The sequence below is a fragment of the Manis javanica genome, chromosome 8 (genome assembly GCF_040802235.1).
Source record: "Manis javanica isolate MJ-LG chromosome 8, MJ_LKY, whole genome shotgun sequence".
In the NCBI taxonomy this organism is placed as follows: domain Eukaryota; kingdom Metazoa; phylum Chordata; class Mammalia; order Pholidota; family Manidae; genus Manis; species Manis javanica.
The window spans coordinates 31,786,973-31,803,734 of record NC_133163.1 but is presented as its reverse complement, the minus strand read 5'-3'; the positions used below and the strand labels follow the sequence as shown (position 1 = coordinate 31,803,734).

At 37.4% G+C, this 16,762-nt stretch overlaps 1 protein-coding gene across 9 annotated transcripts in view; it reads left to right on the top strand.

Annotated features, from left to right (window-relative positions):
• EXD2 (exonuclease 3'-5' domain containing 2) overlaps positions 1-16,762 on the top strand; it is an 80,234-nt gene that overhangs the window by 39,388 nt on the left and 24,084 nt on the right. For 7 of the 9 annotated variants that reach the window (XR_005056866.2, XM_017651635.3, XM_073242223.1 and 4 more), the window contains exon 2: positions 4,071-4,444. The exons of the other annotated variants lie outside the window; for them this stretch is intronic. Coding sequence is in view for 6 of the 7 variants with exons in the window: in XM_017651635.3 (XP_017507124.1) it covers positions 4,115-4,444 (330 nt within the window). In the remaining variant the exon portion in view is untranslated. The remainder of the gene's footprint in view (positions 1-4,070; positions 4,445-16,762) is intronic. 9 annotated transcript variants of the gene reach the window in all.

Below are 16,762 nucleotides of genomic sequence, written 5' to 3'. Positions count from 1 at the left end.
GGCTAGCAAGTGGCAAAGGCTGGATTTGAAGCTGGCATTTTTGTCTCTAGGGCCCCTGTTGTTCTGCCGTTCTACTTTATGCTACACCCTGAACACTTCAACATATATGTTCATTAAAATGTCACATGTTTCAGGAATATAATCATTTGTCCTAAGTGTTAAATCGGATACTTAGATTGCCTGTCTCTAAAAAGCACCATTAAAAAAGCATCTGTTTTTCTAATATGGGTATACTCATAGAACCTGAAAATTTTTATTTATATACCCCTCCAACCCTTAAGCAACCATTATTACCATTTTGATGTTCAATAATTTTATACAGTTAAAAATAAATTAAAATGGCAGATCATTTCTGACACAGGAAATGGTGAAGCATTGAAAAGTTTGGATCCTAGAGCAATCCCTTAGCGAGGTATCTTAGTCTGGGCTGCCGTAATAGAATACCACAAACTGAGTGGTTTACAAAAAATTAGTTTACTTCTCACAGTTCTGGAGGCTGACATTCTCAGATCATGGTGCCAGCATGGTTGAGTCCTAATGAGAACACTCTTCTGGGTTGCAGACTGCCAAATTTTTGTTGTTTCCTCACATAGACAAAAAAAAAAAGCTTTCTCATGATTTTTGTAAGGGCTCTAATCCCATTCATGAGGGCTCCACTCTCATGACCTCATCTAATCCTGATTACCTTCCAAAAGCCCCACCTTCTGGCGCCATCACAGTGGGGAACAGGGTTTCAACATGATTTTGGAGGGATACAAATGTTCGGTCTATAACACAAGATTTGACTTTTCTCCTAACTCAATATTGAACCATACTTGTCCTTTATAGCATCAAAACTCAGTAAGGGAAAAATGTTTTTTCATTTGCATGAACAGGTTATTATAATTTGATGATTGAATTAGAGACATCATAAAATGTTAACATAATACCTCAAATTGAGTTTATTCATTCAATATCTATTTACTGTTCTCAGCTCTGTGCTAGTTGTTGGGGAGCAGAGTAGTGAAGCAGCCCGTTAAGGCCCCTGTTTTCATGGGATTTACATTCTGCTGGCAAAGACACAATGAATGAGCCACCAGTCATTTATCAGGTCAACAGGAGAAAAATCAGAAATATGCCTGACTTTTGATAAATGCATATACCTGTGTAACCCAAGCTTCATCAAGAAATGAAACTTTACTAAAATTCCAGAAAGTTCCCTCATGCTTGAAATGCTTTCCCTAGAATCTGGCATGACTGGCTCCTTTTTGTCAGTCAACACTCAGTTTAAATGTCTCTTCCCTGCACGTCCCTCCCACAGAGGCAACTACTGTTCAGATTTGTTTTAGTTTGAGCTAAATGGAATATATAATATCTTTTTTGTATCTGGCTTCTTTCGCTCAGTGGAATGTTGAGATTCATCTATGTTTTGCATGTATCAGTAATTTCTTCCCTTTTTGCTGAGTAGTATTCCACTGTAGTATTCCATTCCTGGGCTGTTTCTGGTTTGGGGCCATTATGAATAAAGCTGTTATGAACATTTTTATACAAGTCTTTTTGTGGACAGATTTAATTTATTCAACTTGAGACTCAGAGAACTGTGCCAAATCTGACCTTGATCTTACAAATCTTCAGTGTGTAGCTATTGAGTTTCTCAGTCCATCCTCCGTGTCTGTGCTGTTTTCTACCTCTTTATCTCTGTGCTGCATTCTGGGTGACTTCCTCAGATTTATCTTCAGTTCAATATCTCTCTCTCTCTGTATGTCTGATCTACTGTTTAATCTGTCTCTTGAGTATTGAGTTAAAAAATTTTAACAAATATTTTTCACATCTAGAATTTCTACTTTTTGTTGCCTCCTGCTTTATATTTTAGATTTTATTTTAATTTTTCTGAATGTTCTTACTTTAAAATGCCTTTCATATCTCAGATATAGACATTTTTGTTTGATGGCTCTGTAAACTATTTTTACTGGCTTTAGAGTTTTTTGGGTTTTGATTTATTTGTGAGCTCTCTTCTAGGATATGATCTCCTGTGGAAATCTACACATTTCCTGTGTTGCAGGAACATAAATATATATGTAACAGTTCTGTGATTGACTCTGTCTGGTTCCAACAGAATTCACCAATTCTACACACTTTAATTTTAGTTTCTTGGCTTAGAGTTTCCTTTTGTGAAGGTAATGTGAACTGGGGCCCTGTTCCAGTCCAGAGTGTAGACTTGAGGGTCTGCCCTGGCATGGGGGATTCTGTTCATACTTTGCGCCTTGGGCAGGTGGCTGCTCATGGGCAAGGCAGCACTCTCCAGGATCCCAGCTGTGCCCTGGGTCTTTGGCCTAGACTTCTGTCCCTGGTTTGGCAATATACCCCAGCACTGAGCCTGGTATGAGTTCTGGTCTTTGCCCAGCTTTATCTCCCGCCCACTGTGGGTTCCCCTCTTCCATTTCTGGCACCTAATGATTTCCCTTTCTTCTGTTTGAGTTAACTTGTGTTTTACACTTTTATCTTTTAATGCTTTCTCCAGCATTTGTATTTTGTAGAGTGGCAAAGGGAAGGGTTTTTGTATCTTAGATTTTTTTAAACTAGAAATCTCTGCAAGTTCTTTGACCTCATTAAGCCTTAGTTTCTTCTTCATTAAAAGTACTGCTAAAAGTACTTATGTGTACTTTGCATAGTTTCTGCAATAAAGTAAATATTTTTAAAATAGCCTAGCCATTTTATTGTTTCCATTAGTAGTGTAATGCTTGTTGTGAGTCTGTATTTTCCTCTCTAGTGCCACATATTTCTGTAGACATGATTATAGCTCAGCATTGCTGTAAATACTGTTATTTTTTAAAATTTGTGTTGGAGCTTTTGAAAGATGATAATAATAGTACACATTCAATAGGAAACCCTCAACCATAAAGAAATGTAGGAGGGGTTTAGCAGATCACTGTGTCTTTGGGCTGTATAGATTTTAGGGTAGAGCCCAGAGTGTTTTTGTTTGGCTGCCACAATGGTTTAAAAACTAAATTGTTGCTGACATTTAGAAATGGTGACGTTTCACATAAAATTCAGATATCTGACTTCTCTTGAATGAACAAGTAACTTGAATAGTCAAGTTACCACACTGGGCACTTCTTCCACAACAGGACCCATCAGTTTGTGCAGAATAGCTGCTGTTCCATATTTTCTCTCAGTCACTGAGGCCAAGGGCCACTTACTATATTGTTACACGTTTACAGATGTTTTTTAAATAGTACAGAAATAGTACTATATACCTATTTCTCTGTCAGAAATAGGAAAATGAAAGATAGATGGAGAAAACCACATGTTATTAAATAGAAAAGAGGCTCTTGTGGTAGAAATGAAGAGCTCCTACATATTTAATAGGGTATCTGTGTCTGTTTTCTTGAACTTGGCTTGCTTCACTTATCTGTGTTATCCTGTCATGAACCCTGTGGACATTTCAATTTGCAGCCTCCTTCCAAGCATCTTGGATCTCTTTTTAAGTCTTGTATTTTTTTTTTTTTCTGTTCTAGTCCGTCTTCCCTTTTGCACTGCCCTAGCTTACCCACAATAACTGAGTTTGTTATGGAGAACTAGTTAGACTTCTGGAGCAATGGAAAATCCATGTTTACCCAAGCCTTTTTGCTCCATCCCCAACTGCCCCCACCTTCCGGAAAAGTGAAAAAAATCTCTGCAGTAACTTGCTGATGATTGGATTTTTTAATTGAAAACTAGAAGTTTGCATTCAGCTGTTAGAAACTGAAAGTTTAAAGTGCAAACACCTTGAAGAAGATGCATTAACTAAAATTTACATCAAGTCAGAGTGGGAGTCTAGCTTATTCTATCTTGATTGATATGATTTTATATGATTTAGAGAGCCCTGAGCAACTGGTAGAGGGCAAGGGGATTTAAGGGTGAAAATGGAGATAGAGATGGAGTACAGAATGAACAAAAGTGATGAAATTTAAATATCACTGTATCACTCGTGGAAATCTGTAGCAGTTTTTTAAGTTTGTGGGTACAAGGATTATAAATGGAATACTTTTTAGGGAAAACTTCTTTCCATATAGATTTAAATTCTGAATGTAAATATATTTGTTTTGCAGGTTGTGGCATTAATGATATGCTTTCCTAAACAGAAAAGTTGAAGATGTCTAGACACTTAGTGGCTTTGACAGTGACCGCCCTTCTTGGCGTGGCTGTCGGGGGGTTTGTCCTGTGGAAAGGTATCTGGCACCGGAGAAGTAAATCGAGCCGTGTGATCCAGCGGTGGCACCAGCAGAAAGCACCAGGCAGGAGAGAGCTGCCCGCCGTGGACAAGGACGAGGTGCACTCCAGTGCCCCCAGAGCCTCGTGGGAGGAGAGGATCCTTAAAGCAAAGGTGGTGACTGTGTCTCAGGAGGCAGAGTGGGATCAAATCGAGCCCTTCCTTAGGAGTGAGTTGGAAGATTTTCCAGTACTTGGAATTGACTGTGAGTGGGTAAGTTAAAAAGCAAAAAGAAAACAAAAATCTCTGTTTTTCCACATTGGGACATGAAACAGTCAAGTAGAGGAAAAGATGAAAGGAGAATTCAACTTTCTTGATTTTAGCAAAAGTTCCTTCTCTTCTTAGGATAGGAGAGTGCTTATGATCATGGATTCTGGGTCAGACCCATGAGTTCCATTTTCACCATTTGTCATTCTGTAAACTTGGACAAGCTACATAACTTCTCAGAATATTTGCTGGTAATAGAATGTGATAGTATCTACCTTCCAGGGCTTTTTAAGGATTCAAATCAATAACCCCAATAAAGAATTCAGCCACTATTAATACACTTAATAGTATTTTCATAAGGATACCATAGAGAAAATAGTTTAGGATGTCTACTTAAATGGGAATTATTATTCAAATTAGGCTTTTAAAAGAATTAAAATTTGAAACATTGTTACTCTAAGACAGATCTTTCGCTGTTCTGTTTGCATTGTTTCATTTAAATTTCTTAATAATCCTATGCAGGAAGCTGCTATTGTTATCCTCACGTTACAGTTAGGAAACAAGGCATAAAAAGCTTTAGTTACTTGGCCAAGGCCACAAAGCAGGTAACCAGCATTTGACCCCAAGCCTTTCTTATCCATCTGGTGGAGTTTTCTACTAGCTCTTACTCTGGGGGAGTTGTTGCATAGTTGTGATGATGATACTATGGTACACCTATACTTCTGTCATTTGGATTCATGGTGAACTTTAATCTCCTTGAAATAGAAGATATTATAAAATATAAATAAATCATAGTTATCTCTTATTAATTCAGCATAATACCTTGCCAAGATTCTCTGAAATACATCTCCTGGATATCTAGAATATAGCCAAGAGCCAAGAAATATAACCAAAAGAGGTCCTAAGCAGAATAGCTGTCACAAAATCATATCACAGGTTGGTAGAGGGCCTACCAGATACCAGTACAATAATGACCAAGAAGAGAACACCTGACAGTGTGGGGAAAGTTTGGTAGTCACACAAGACCTTATACCTTAGCTACTGAAGTTTCTTTATACCAACATTGTGGTAGTTTATACCAATGACCGTGGGCCATCAAGAAAGAATTGGGCACTTTTTGTCTATTCTGTGTGAGAAATTATATAATTTAAGGAATATTTATGTCTATATCATTTAAAAAATATCTGCACTAACAAGAAGAGAATATTAATAAGCAACTTTAGTAGATTAGGAAAATTCACATTTGCCAAACACCTTGATATTCCAATTATATGAAGTATAACTGCAGTAACAACAGTGTAGTCTGAAATGAATAGTAACAGCAATTGATTTAATAATAATATGCTTAATTACTATAGCAGAGGCATGGATATGTTAAAGTGGCAAATGATTTAAAACCCACTTCATTTTGACATGTATTGAGCTCATGCAGGAGGCCACATCTCCCTTGATGGTGATTGCATTTACCTGATTACTACCACAGAAAGACTTTATAAAAATGTCATCCTTCTATAGACCATCTATGGTTAAAAGAACATATGGGATGTGAACAGATCCCAGAAATGGGCTGCTTTAATTTGTCTGATGGTTCAAGTACAGTTGGACAATATCCATCATATCATAGATAAATTTTCACAAATACCTAGGGTGCCTAAATGGTTTTCTTGGCTTCACTGGAGATGGATGGTAATTATAGATTTGCTTTGTTTATGTCACCGTATTCCTATTATGTTAATATGTGTGTGCAAATTAGTTAGTAGTTTAAAATCTATACATACTTAAGGTACTATACAAGAAGATATGTCAAAGAAATAATCAATCCTCCCATGTTTCCTTCATATGCTACATCTATAGCTTTTCTTCTTCCTTCCTAATTACAACCCTTAAATAGAATTCGTGCCTCATATCGAATTTACCGAGTATCATAATTCCTCCAGGTGGTAAAGATACCTCGAGACAAGTGCTGGGCATAGAAGCCACAAGGCATAAATCTGCAAAGAAGTAAAAAAGCTAACCTTTGCAAACAATATGGCTTCTCTCTCACTTACCAACTTTACATTTCCCTGTATGGCCCCGGAAGATGACTGGTTAGCCAGAGACGGGTAAGATTCCTCAAGGGAGGAACAACCTAAGACAGGCACAGTCGCAGGGGGGCCATCAGGTGAGAATTTGGGGATCAACAGAGGTGAGGCTCAGAACCTCACCCCCCCTGCTTTGAGAGAAATCTTCTGCATCCGTGGATGTCTTGCTGCCCTTGTCTAGCCTGGATTAATACTTAGTCCATAGGCACACACCTGATCATCTGATCATCTACATTTGCCTTCCTACAGCACTAAACTATGTTTTCTACCTTTATCTTGCATCTACCTACCACTTCAGCATTTTATTAAAAATAAAAATAATAATAACAATAGGAGAAATGTGGGATCAACATATAAATCAAGTACAAAAATCAAATGAATATTCATATTTGACCTGATTGTTTATAGGTCATATTGCATGATCAAAACCGAAAATTTCTGTGATGAATGCCCTTGTACTGTTCACCATGTAAGAATTTATTCACCATGTAAGAATTCGTTCACCATGTAAGAACTTGTTCGTTATGCTTCAGAAGATTGGAGACTGACGAGAATTAGGCTTGAGATGGATTAATGATTGTACATTGAGCGTTGACCCCCCTATACTGAATTTTATTGTTGTTAACAACCATTTGATCAATAAATATGAGAGATGCCCTCTCAAAAAAAAAAAAAAAAATGTCATCCTTGTTCATTCCAGTCTTCCATTTCTGTTTCCCTTTCTCTTTCATTCACTTTTTTTTAATTAAGGTATCATAGATATACACTCTTATGAAGATTTCACAAGAAAAACAATGTGGTTACTACATTCACCCATATTATTGGGTCCCCACCCCACACCCCATTGCAGTCACTGTCCATCAGTGTAGAGTGAGATGCCACAGAGTCACTACTTGTCTTCTCTGTGTTATATTGTCTTCCCTGTGACCTCCCCTACACCTTGTGTACTAATCATAATACCCGTCAATCCCCTTCTCCCACCCTCCATACTCACCCTCCCCCACCACTCCCCTTTGGTAACTACTAGTCCTTTATTGAAGTCTGTGAGTCTGCTGCTGTTTTGTTCCTTCAGTTTTGCTTCATTGTTATACTCCACAAGTGAGGGAAATCATTTGGTATTTGTCTTTCTCTGCCTGACTTATTTCACTGAACATAATACCCTTCTAGCTCCATCCATGTTGTTGCAAATGGTAGGATTTGTTTTCTTCTTATGGCTGAATAATATTCCATTGTGTATATATACCACATCTTTCTCCATTTATCTACTGATGGACACTTGGTTACTTCCATATCTTGGCTATTGTAAATAGTACTGTGATAAACATAGGGGTGCATATACCTTTTTGAATATGTGATCCTGTTCTCTTAGGGTAAATTCCTAGGAGTGAAATTCCTGGGTCAAATGGTATTTCTATTTTTAGTTTTTTGAGGAACCTCCATACTGCTTTACACAATGGTTGAAGTAATTTACATTCCCATCAGCAGTGTTGGAGGGTTCCCCTTTCTCTGCATCCTTGTGTTTTTTTGTTCCTAGTCTTTTCGATGTTGGCCATCCTAACTGGTGTGAGGTGATACCTCATTGTGGTTTTAATTTGCATTTCTCTAATGATTAGCAATGTGAAGCTCTTTCCATGTGCCTGTTAGCCATCTGAATTTCTTCTTTGGAGAAGTGTCTATTCAGATCCTCTGCACATTTTTTAGTCGGGTTATATGCTTTTTGGTTGTTGAGGCATGTGAGCTCTTTATATATTTTGGATGTAAGCCCCTTATCATATATGTCACTTATGAATATATTTTCCCATACTATAGGATGCCTTTTTGTTTTGATGGTGTCCTTTGCTGTACAGAAGCTTTTTAGTTTGATATAGTCCCACTTGTTCATTTTTGCTTTTGTTTCCCTTGCCCGGGGAGATATGTTCATGAAAAAGTTGCTCATGTTTATGTCCAAGAGAGGTTTCCCTATGTTTTCTTCTAGGAGTTTTATGGTCTCGTGACTTACATTCAGGACTTTGATCCATTTCAAGTTTACTTTTGTGTATGGGGTTAGACAATGATCCAGTTTCATTCTCTTACATGTAGCTGTCCAGTTTTGCCAACACCAGCTGTTGAAGAGGCTGTCATTTCCCCATTGTATATCCATGGCTCCTTTATCGTATATTAATTGACCATAAATGCTTGGGTTAATATCTGGACTCTCTAGTCTGTTTCACTGGTCTATGGGTCTGTTCTTGTGCCAGTACCAAATTGTCTTGATTACTGTGGCTTTGTAGTAGAGCTTGAAGTTGGGGAGCGTAATTCCCTCACCTTTATTCTTCCTTCTCAGGATTGCTTTGGCTATTTGGGATCTTTTGTGGTTCCATATGAATTTTAGAACTGTTTGTTCTAGTTCAGTGAAGAATACTGTAGGTATTTTGATAGGGATTGCATTTAATCTGTAGATTGCTTTAGGCAGGGTGGCCATTTTGACTATTAATTCTTCCTACCCAAGAGCATGGGATGAATTTCCATTTATTAGTGTCCTTTTTAATTTTGCCCAAGAGTGTCTTGTAGTTCTCAGGGTATAGGTCTTTCACTTCCTTGGTTAAGTTTATTCCTAGGTATTTTATTCTTTTTGATGCAGTTGTGAATGGAATTGTTTTCCTGATTTCTCTTTTGGCTAGTTTATCATTAGTATATAGGAATGCCACAGATTTCTGTGTATTGATTTTCTATCCTGCAACTTTGCTGAATTCATATATTAGATCTAGTAGTTTTGGAGTGGGGTCTTCAGGGTTTTTTATGTACAATATCATGTCATCTGCGAACAGGGACAGTTTAACTTCTTCTTTACCAATCTGCATGCCTTTTATTTCTTTGTGTTGTCTGATTGCTGTGGCTAGGACCTCCAGTACTACGTTGAATAAAAGTGGGGAGAGTGGGCATCCTTGTCTTGTTCCTGATCTTAGAGGAAAAGCTTTCAGCTTTTCACTGTTAAGAATGATGTTGGTGGTGGGTTTGTTATATATGGCCTTTTTTATGTTGAGGTACTTCCCCTCTATACCCATTTTGTTGAGAGTTTTTATTATGAATGGGTGTTGAATTTTGTCAAATGCTTTTTCAATATCTATGGAGATGATCATGGGATTTTTGACCTTCTTTTGTTGATATAGTGGATGATGTTGATGGATTTTTGAATATTGTATCATCCTGGCATCCCTGGGATGAATCTCACTTCATCATGATGGATGATCCTCTTAATGTATTTTTGAATTCAGTTTGCTAATATTTTGTTGAGTGTTTTTGCATCTATGTTCATCAGGGATATTGGTCTGTAATTTCTTTTTTTGTGGTGTCATTGCCCAGTTTTGGTATTAGAGTGATGCTGGCTTCATAGGATGAGTTTGGAAGTATTCCCTCCTCTTCTATTTTTTGGGAAACTTTAAGGAGAATGGGTATTATGTCTTCTCTATATGTCTGATAAAATTCAGCAGTGAATCCACCTGGTATGGGGAATTTGTTCTTGGGTAGTTTTTGATTACTGATTCAATTTCATTGCTGATAATTGATCTGTATAGATTTTCTGTTTCTTCCTGGGTCAGTCTTGGAAGGTTGTATTTTTGTAGAAAGTTGGGCATTTCTACTAGGTTATCCCATTTGTTAGCATATAGTTTTTCATAGTAGTCTTTAATAATTCTTTGTATTTTGGTGGTGTCTGCAGTGATTTTTCCTTTCTCATTTCTGATTCTATTTATGTGTGTAGATTCTTTTTTTCTTGATAGGTGTGGCTAGGGGTTTATCTTTTTGGCATTTATTTTATCTATTTAGGGGTTTATTTTTGCAAAGAACCAGCTCTTGGGTTCATTAATTTTTTCTATTGTTTTATTCTTCTCAATTTTATTTATTTCTTCTCTGATCTTTATTATGTCCCTCTTCTACTAACTTTGGGCCTCATTTCTTCTTCTTTTTCCAGTTTCAATAAATGTGACTTTAGACTGTTCATTTGGGATTGTTCTTCCTTTTTTAAATAGGCCTGGATTGCTATATACTTTCCTCTTAGAACTGCCTTCACTGCATCCCACAGATGTTGAGGTGTTGCACTGTTGTTTTCATTTGTCTCCATGTATTGCTTCATCTGTTTTAATTTGATCATTGATCCATTGATTATTAGGAGCCTGTTGTTAAGCCTCCATATGTTTGTGAGCCTTTTTGTTTTCTTTTTACAATTTATTTCTAGTTTCATACCTTTGTGATCTTAGAAGTTGGTTGGTGCAGTTTCAGTCTTTTTGAACTGGCTGAGGCTCTTTTTGTGGCCTGGCATGTGGTCTATTCTGGGAAATGTTCCATGTGCACTTGAGAAGAATGTGTATCCTGCTCCTTTTGGGTAGAGTGTTCTGTAGATGTTTGTTAGGTCCATCTCTTCTAATGTGTTGTTTGGTGCCTCTGTGTGCTTACTTATTTTCTGTCTGGTTGATATGTCCTTTGGAGTGAGTAGAGTGTTGAAGTCTCCTAAAATGAATGCATTGCATTCTATTTCCCCCTTTAATTCTGTTAGTATTTGATTCACATGTGTCGGTGCTCCTGTGTTGGGTGCATAGATATTTGTAATGGTTATATCCTCTTGTTGGACTGATCCCTTTATCATTATGTGATGTCCTTCTTTGTCTCTTGTTACTTTCTTTGTTATGAAGTCTGTTTTGTCTGATACAAGTACTGCAACACCTGATTTTTTCTCCCTACTGTTTGCATGAAATATCTTTTTCCATCCCTTCACTTTTAATCTATGTGTGTCTTTGAGTTTGAAGTGAGTCTCTTGTGGGCAGCATATACATGGGTTTTGCTTTTTTATCCATTCAGTGACTCTTGTGTGTTTTGATTGGTACATTCAGTCCATTTACACTTAGAGTGATTATCGATAGGTATGTACTTACTGCCATTGTAGGCTTTAGATTCATGGTTACCAAAGGTTCAAGGGTAACTTTCTTACTATTGAACAGTAAGTATGCTATTACAAACACAACCTAAAGGTTCTTTTTTTCCCCTTCCTTTTTCTTCCTCCTCCATTCTTTATATATTAGGTATCATATTCTGTACTTTGTCTATGTATGCCTTTATCAACTTTGGGGTTAGTTGATTTGATTTTGCATCTTCTTAGTAAATAGTTGTTCCACTTTGCTATGGTTTTATTTCCTCTGGTGACAGCTATTTAGCTTTAGGAACATTTGCATCTATAGCAGTCCCTCCAAAATACACTGTAGAGACGGTTTGTGGAAGCTAAATTCTCCCAGCTTTTGCTGATCCAGAAACTGTTTAATCCCTCTTTCAAATTTAAATGATAATCTTGCCAGGTAGAGTATTCTTGATTCGAGGCCCTTCTGCTTCATTGCACTAAATATATCATAACACCCCCTTCTGGCCTGTAAAGTTTCTGTTGAGAAGTCTGATGATAGCCTGATGGGTTTTCCTTTGTAGGTGATCTTTTCTCTCTCTCTGGCTGCTTTTAATAGTCTGTCCTTATCCTTGATCTTTGCCATTTTAATTATTATATGTCTTGGTGTTGTCTTCCTTGGGTCCCTTGTATTGGGAGATTTGTGCACTTCCATGACCTGAGAGACTATCACCTTCCCTACACTGGGGAAGTTTTCAACAATTACCTCCTCAAAGACACTTTCTATCCCTTTTTCTCTCTTCTTCTTCTTCTGGTACCCCTATAATGCAAGTATTGTTCCATTTGGATTGGTCACACAGTTCTCTTAATATTCCTTTATTTCTAGAGATCCTTTTTTTTGTCTGTGCCTCACCTTGTTTGTATTCCTCTTCTCTAATTTGTATTCCATTTACTCTCTCCTCTACTACATCTAAACTGCTTTTTCATCCCTGCATTGTATGTTTCATTTCAGATATTGAATTCCTTAATGATTGAATCTCAGTCCTGAATTCTACCCTGAGTTCTTGAATATTTTTCTATACCTCTGTGAGCATGTTTATGATTTTTATTTTGGAATCTCTTTCAGGAAGACTGGTGAGTTCAGTTTCACTTGGTATTTGTGGGATTTTGGTTTGAACCAGGTTCCTTTGACATTTCATCTTTGTATGTGGTGCCCTCTAGTGCCCAGAAGCTCTTTTCTCTGGGCTTCACAGCCTATGGTGCTCTGTCAGGAGTCTCAGGGGAGGGCACTGTTGCCTGGGGGGAGGAAAGAGCTGTTTCCTGCTTCCTGGCTGCTGGGCCTGTCTCCATTGCCAGAACTAGTGGGCCAAGTACACAGGTATAAGCCTCTATGCTTTGCATTTGTAGCTGCCATAGGCTGGCCCTCCCTCTGGCTGGTTTGATGCCAGGGCAGGGGCTGCCAGTTTGTGAGCCAGTGCCAGCCAGGAGGAAGTGTGCATATCACAGTGGCCGGCCTCAGAGCTGCATAGTCCACCAGGGGAATAGAGTGTCTGAGCCTCCTGAAAGTTCCCAACCTCCTGGGAAGACTGTGCCTGGACAATTTTGTCCACCTGTCATTTATCCTGAGCAACCAGCTCTGTGCAATCCTTGCCCCTTTAGCAGCCCTTTCACTGTTAGGAAGTCTCTCAGACTGCCCGCCTTTCTTTTGTCCTATAGCAGCCAGATATGGATCCCTGTTTTCCACAAGGGGCTCGAATATCAGTCTCTCCAAGTATTCTGCCTTTCTTAGCTTTCCAACCCCACTAATCTCCAGAGCACCAAGCAATGTAGGTTTGTGCTCCCAGAGCAGATCTCCAGGGCTGGGTGTTCAGCAGTTTTAGGCCTACACTCCCTCCCAGCTCCATTTCTCTTCCACCTGCTGGTTAGCTGGGGTGGGGGAATGGCTTGGGTCCCCCCAGATCACAGCTTTGGTACATTACCCTGTTCCTTGAAGTCTGTTCTTTTCTCCAGGTGTATGCTACCTGGTGCAGCCTTCTTTCCTTTTGCTTTTTCAGGATTAGTTGTATTAACTATATTTTCTTACTGTATGTAGTTTTTGGACCAGGCCTCTGTCTCACCTGTCACACTGCCATCTTTAGTCTATCCTCTTTGATTCACCTTTGTGTGTTTTTTCTTGTTTTATAAAATTAGTATTTGTCTGCATTTGCCAAAGTGTTTTTCTTTTCTTTGTTCTTTCCTTGTATCTCAGACTTTCTTTTGGTATCATTTTCTTTAAGGTCATCCTTTAAAAATTTGTTTCTTGAGGGCTGGTTCATAGTAAACTTACTACCATTGCTGTTTTGAAAGTGTTTATTTCATTCTTGATCTGGAAATGTGTTTTTTTTTCACTGGGTATAAAATTCTGCTTTTGGCAATTTATCATCATTTTCAAGGTAGTGTTCCATTGTCTCCTGGCTACTGTTGTTTTGGAAAATAATTTTCAATCTAAATATTCTTCACAGGTTTATCAATTTCTGAGATACTGGTTTTGAGTTTGTGGTTCCTGAAGATTCAGTATGATGAGACTAGATGTTGTCTTTTTTTGATATTTCCAGCTTGAGAGTCAGAAATATATCAGATATGAAGATTGCTATCTTTTGTCAATTTTCATTTATTTTAATTTAAAATTTTTTAATGAAAATATGGTGACATAATAATATATTAGTTTCAGGTATACAGTATAGTGATTTGACATTTATATACATTACAAAAGGTCTACTAACATAAGTGTAGTTACCATCTGTCACCATACAAAGTTATTATAATATTATTGACCCATGCTACACTTTTCATCCCTGTGACTTATTTATTTTATAACTGGAAGTTTGTACCTCTTGCTCCCCTTCACCTGTTTTGCCTATCACTTCACTTTCCTCCCCTCTGGCATTCACAGGTTCTCTGTATTTATGAGTGTGTTTCTGGGTTTTTGTTGTTTATTTTGTTTTGTTTTTAGAGTCCACATGTAAGTGAAGTCATATAATATTTGTCTTTTCCTGTCTGATTTACTTCACTTTGTATAATACCCTCTAGGCCCATCCATATTGTTGCAAATGGCAAGATTTCATTATTTTTTATGACTGAGTAATATTCCATTCTGTATATGTACCAGCTCTCCTTTAGCCATTCATTTATTGATGGATACTGGGTTGTTTCTATGATTTGGCTACTGTAAATAATGCTGCAATGAACAGGGGTGCATATATCTTTTTGAATTAATGTTCTTGTTTCCTTCAGATAAATACACAGAAATGGAGTTCCAGTAAGAGCATATGTTATTTCTTTTTTAATTTTTTGAAGAATCTCCATCCTGTTTTCTATAGTGGCTATACTAGTTTACATTCCCAGCAACAGTGCATGAGAGTTCTCTTTTCTCTACATCCTCACAAACACTTGTTATTTCTTGTCTTTTGGATTGTAGCTGTTCTGACTGGTGTACAGTTATAACTTATTGTGGTTTGATATACATTTCCCTGATAATTAGTGATGTTGAGTACATTTTCAGGTGACCATTAGTCATCTGCATGACTTCTTTAGAAAAATGTCACATCAAGTTCTTTGCCCATTTTTCAATTGGATTATTTGCCTTTTTGGTGTTGAGTTCTATGAGTTCTTTATATACTTTGGATATTAGTCCCTTATTAGGTTCGCAAATATATTCTCTATTCAGTAGGTTAGTACTTCTCATTTTGTTAATGGCTTCCTTTGCTGTACAGAAGTTGTAGTCCCACTTGTTTACTTATGCTTTTGTTTCCCTTGCCTGGTGAGACATATTCAGAATGACTAAGGCCAGTGTGCAAGAGTTTACTGACTATGTTTTCTTTTGAGAGTTTTATGGCTTCAGGTCTTATACTTAGGTCATTAGTACTTTTTGAAGGTGGGGATAGAGATGTTAAATATCTTTTCTGGCCCTTGACTTCTGCCTGATTTTTTTCTGGAGTCTCCAGTTATAAGTTTCCTTGCTTAAGAAATACAAACAATTGGTGCAATAAAGATTGGATGAAGTGAAGGTTGTTTTCCCGTGAGTATCCTACTGTAGGCTAAGGCTTCAGGCCAGCCTGAGGTCCACCCCCTTTTCTTTGCTATTAACCCTTCCCTTCGCATTTAGGAAATATTACCAGTGCTATCTCTAAAATAGATTTTACATCCATCTTCTTGTCTACATCTCCTTTACTTCCTCTCTGGTCCAGGCCTCAAGTATCTCTTATCTTGACCTTTGCAATAGCCTCCTGACTGGCCTCTCTGCTTGGACTCTTATACACATACAATCCCTTCTCCATATGGTAACAAAAGTGATATTTTAAAAATGCAAATTAGATCAAGTCAATCTTCTGCTTAAAAACCTTTCATTGTTTCAAATAAAACCAAGATGTCGTAATTACTATATTACATGTTCTTAAGGACTGACTTGCTCTGGCCTCTCTCAACATCTCTAATTTTGCCTCCTATCTCTTCCTATCCTCCTATTATTAGTTTCTAGCCTCATTGTGTCTTCATTCTGTTACTTTAATAGGACAAGTTCATTCCTGTCTCAAAGCAATGGTCTAAATGTAACTGATGCAGAAACTCCACAGACAGGACTGCTCATTAGTTGACCTGTTCCAGCTCAGAGGATGGTCCCAGATCACTCTTTACTCTCTGATGCCATTGTGGGGTCATTTAAAGAATCATGGGCTTTTCCAGAAGGTTTTATCTGAAATCTTTAAAGAATCCTATCTTTAAAGAATCCTGAAGCTAAAATAGCTATCCACTTACCCTCAGGAAGGAAGATCTCTAGATGAATGCTCTCTAAGTGAATCACTGAAATACAAAAAGAAGTGTTAAGATTTTGTCCATAATTGATGGCATCCTTCACTTAAAAATTCTACTTTTGTGTATATTTAATAATGTCTGTAACACATCAGAATAGTACTACAGATATATAATCTATAAATACATATGTATATATTGGGTATGTCCCAGCACATTTTTTATATGAGTTGACTAATCCAGAAAAAAGAAATCAGAGAACACTGAATTAGATAGTGCTCATGAAATTAAAATGTGTTCATTTTTTTCTATTAAATGTAACATTAGTAAGCCAAAAGTTCTATTGTTTTCCCTGAGGAGTGAGTGATGTCAAGGCAAAAAAGATGCTAGAAAGCAAAAGGGAAATATGAGAAATAAAGACTAGACATATTATTTAAGCTAAATTGACTCTACTAGAAGCATTATTCTTTGAATTATACATCCAGTATAAACTGATACCTATTGGAATTTTAGATTCCTAGTGGGAAAACTTTGATTATAATATATTGAATCCTAAGTATGATCCAGAAACAGTATTAAAAGGACAACTTATCT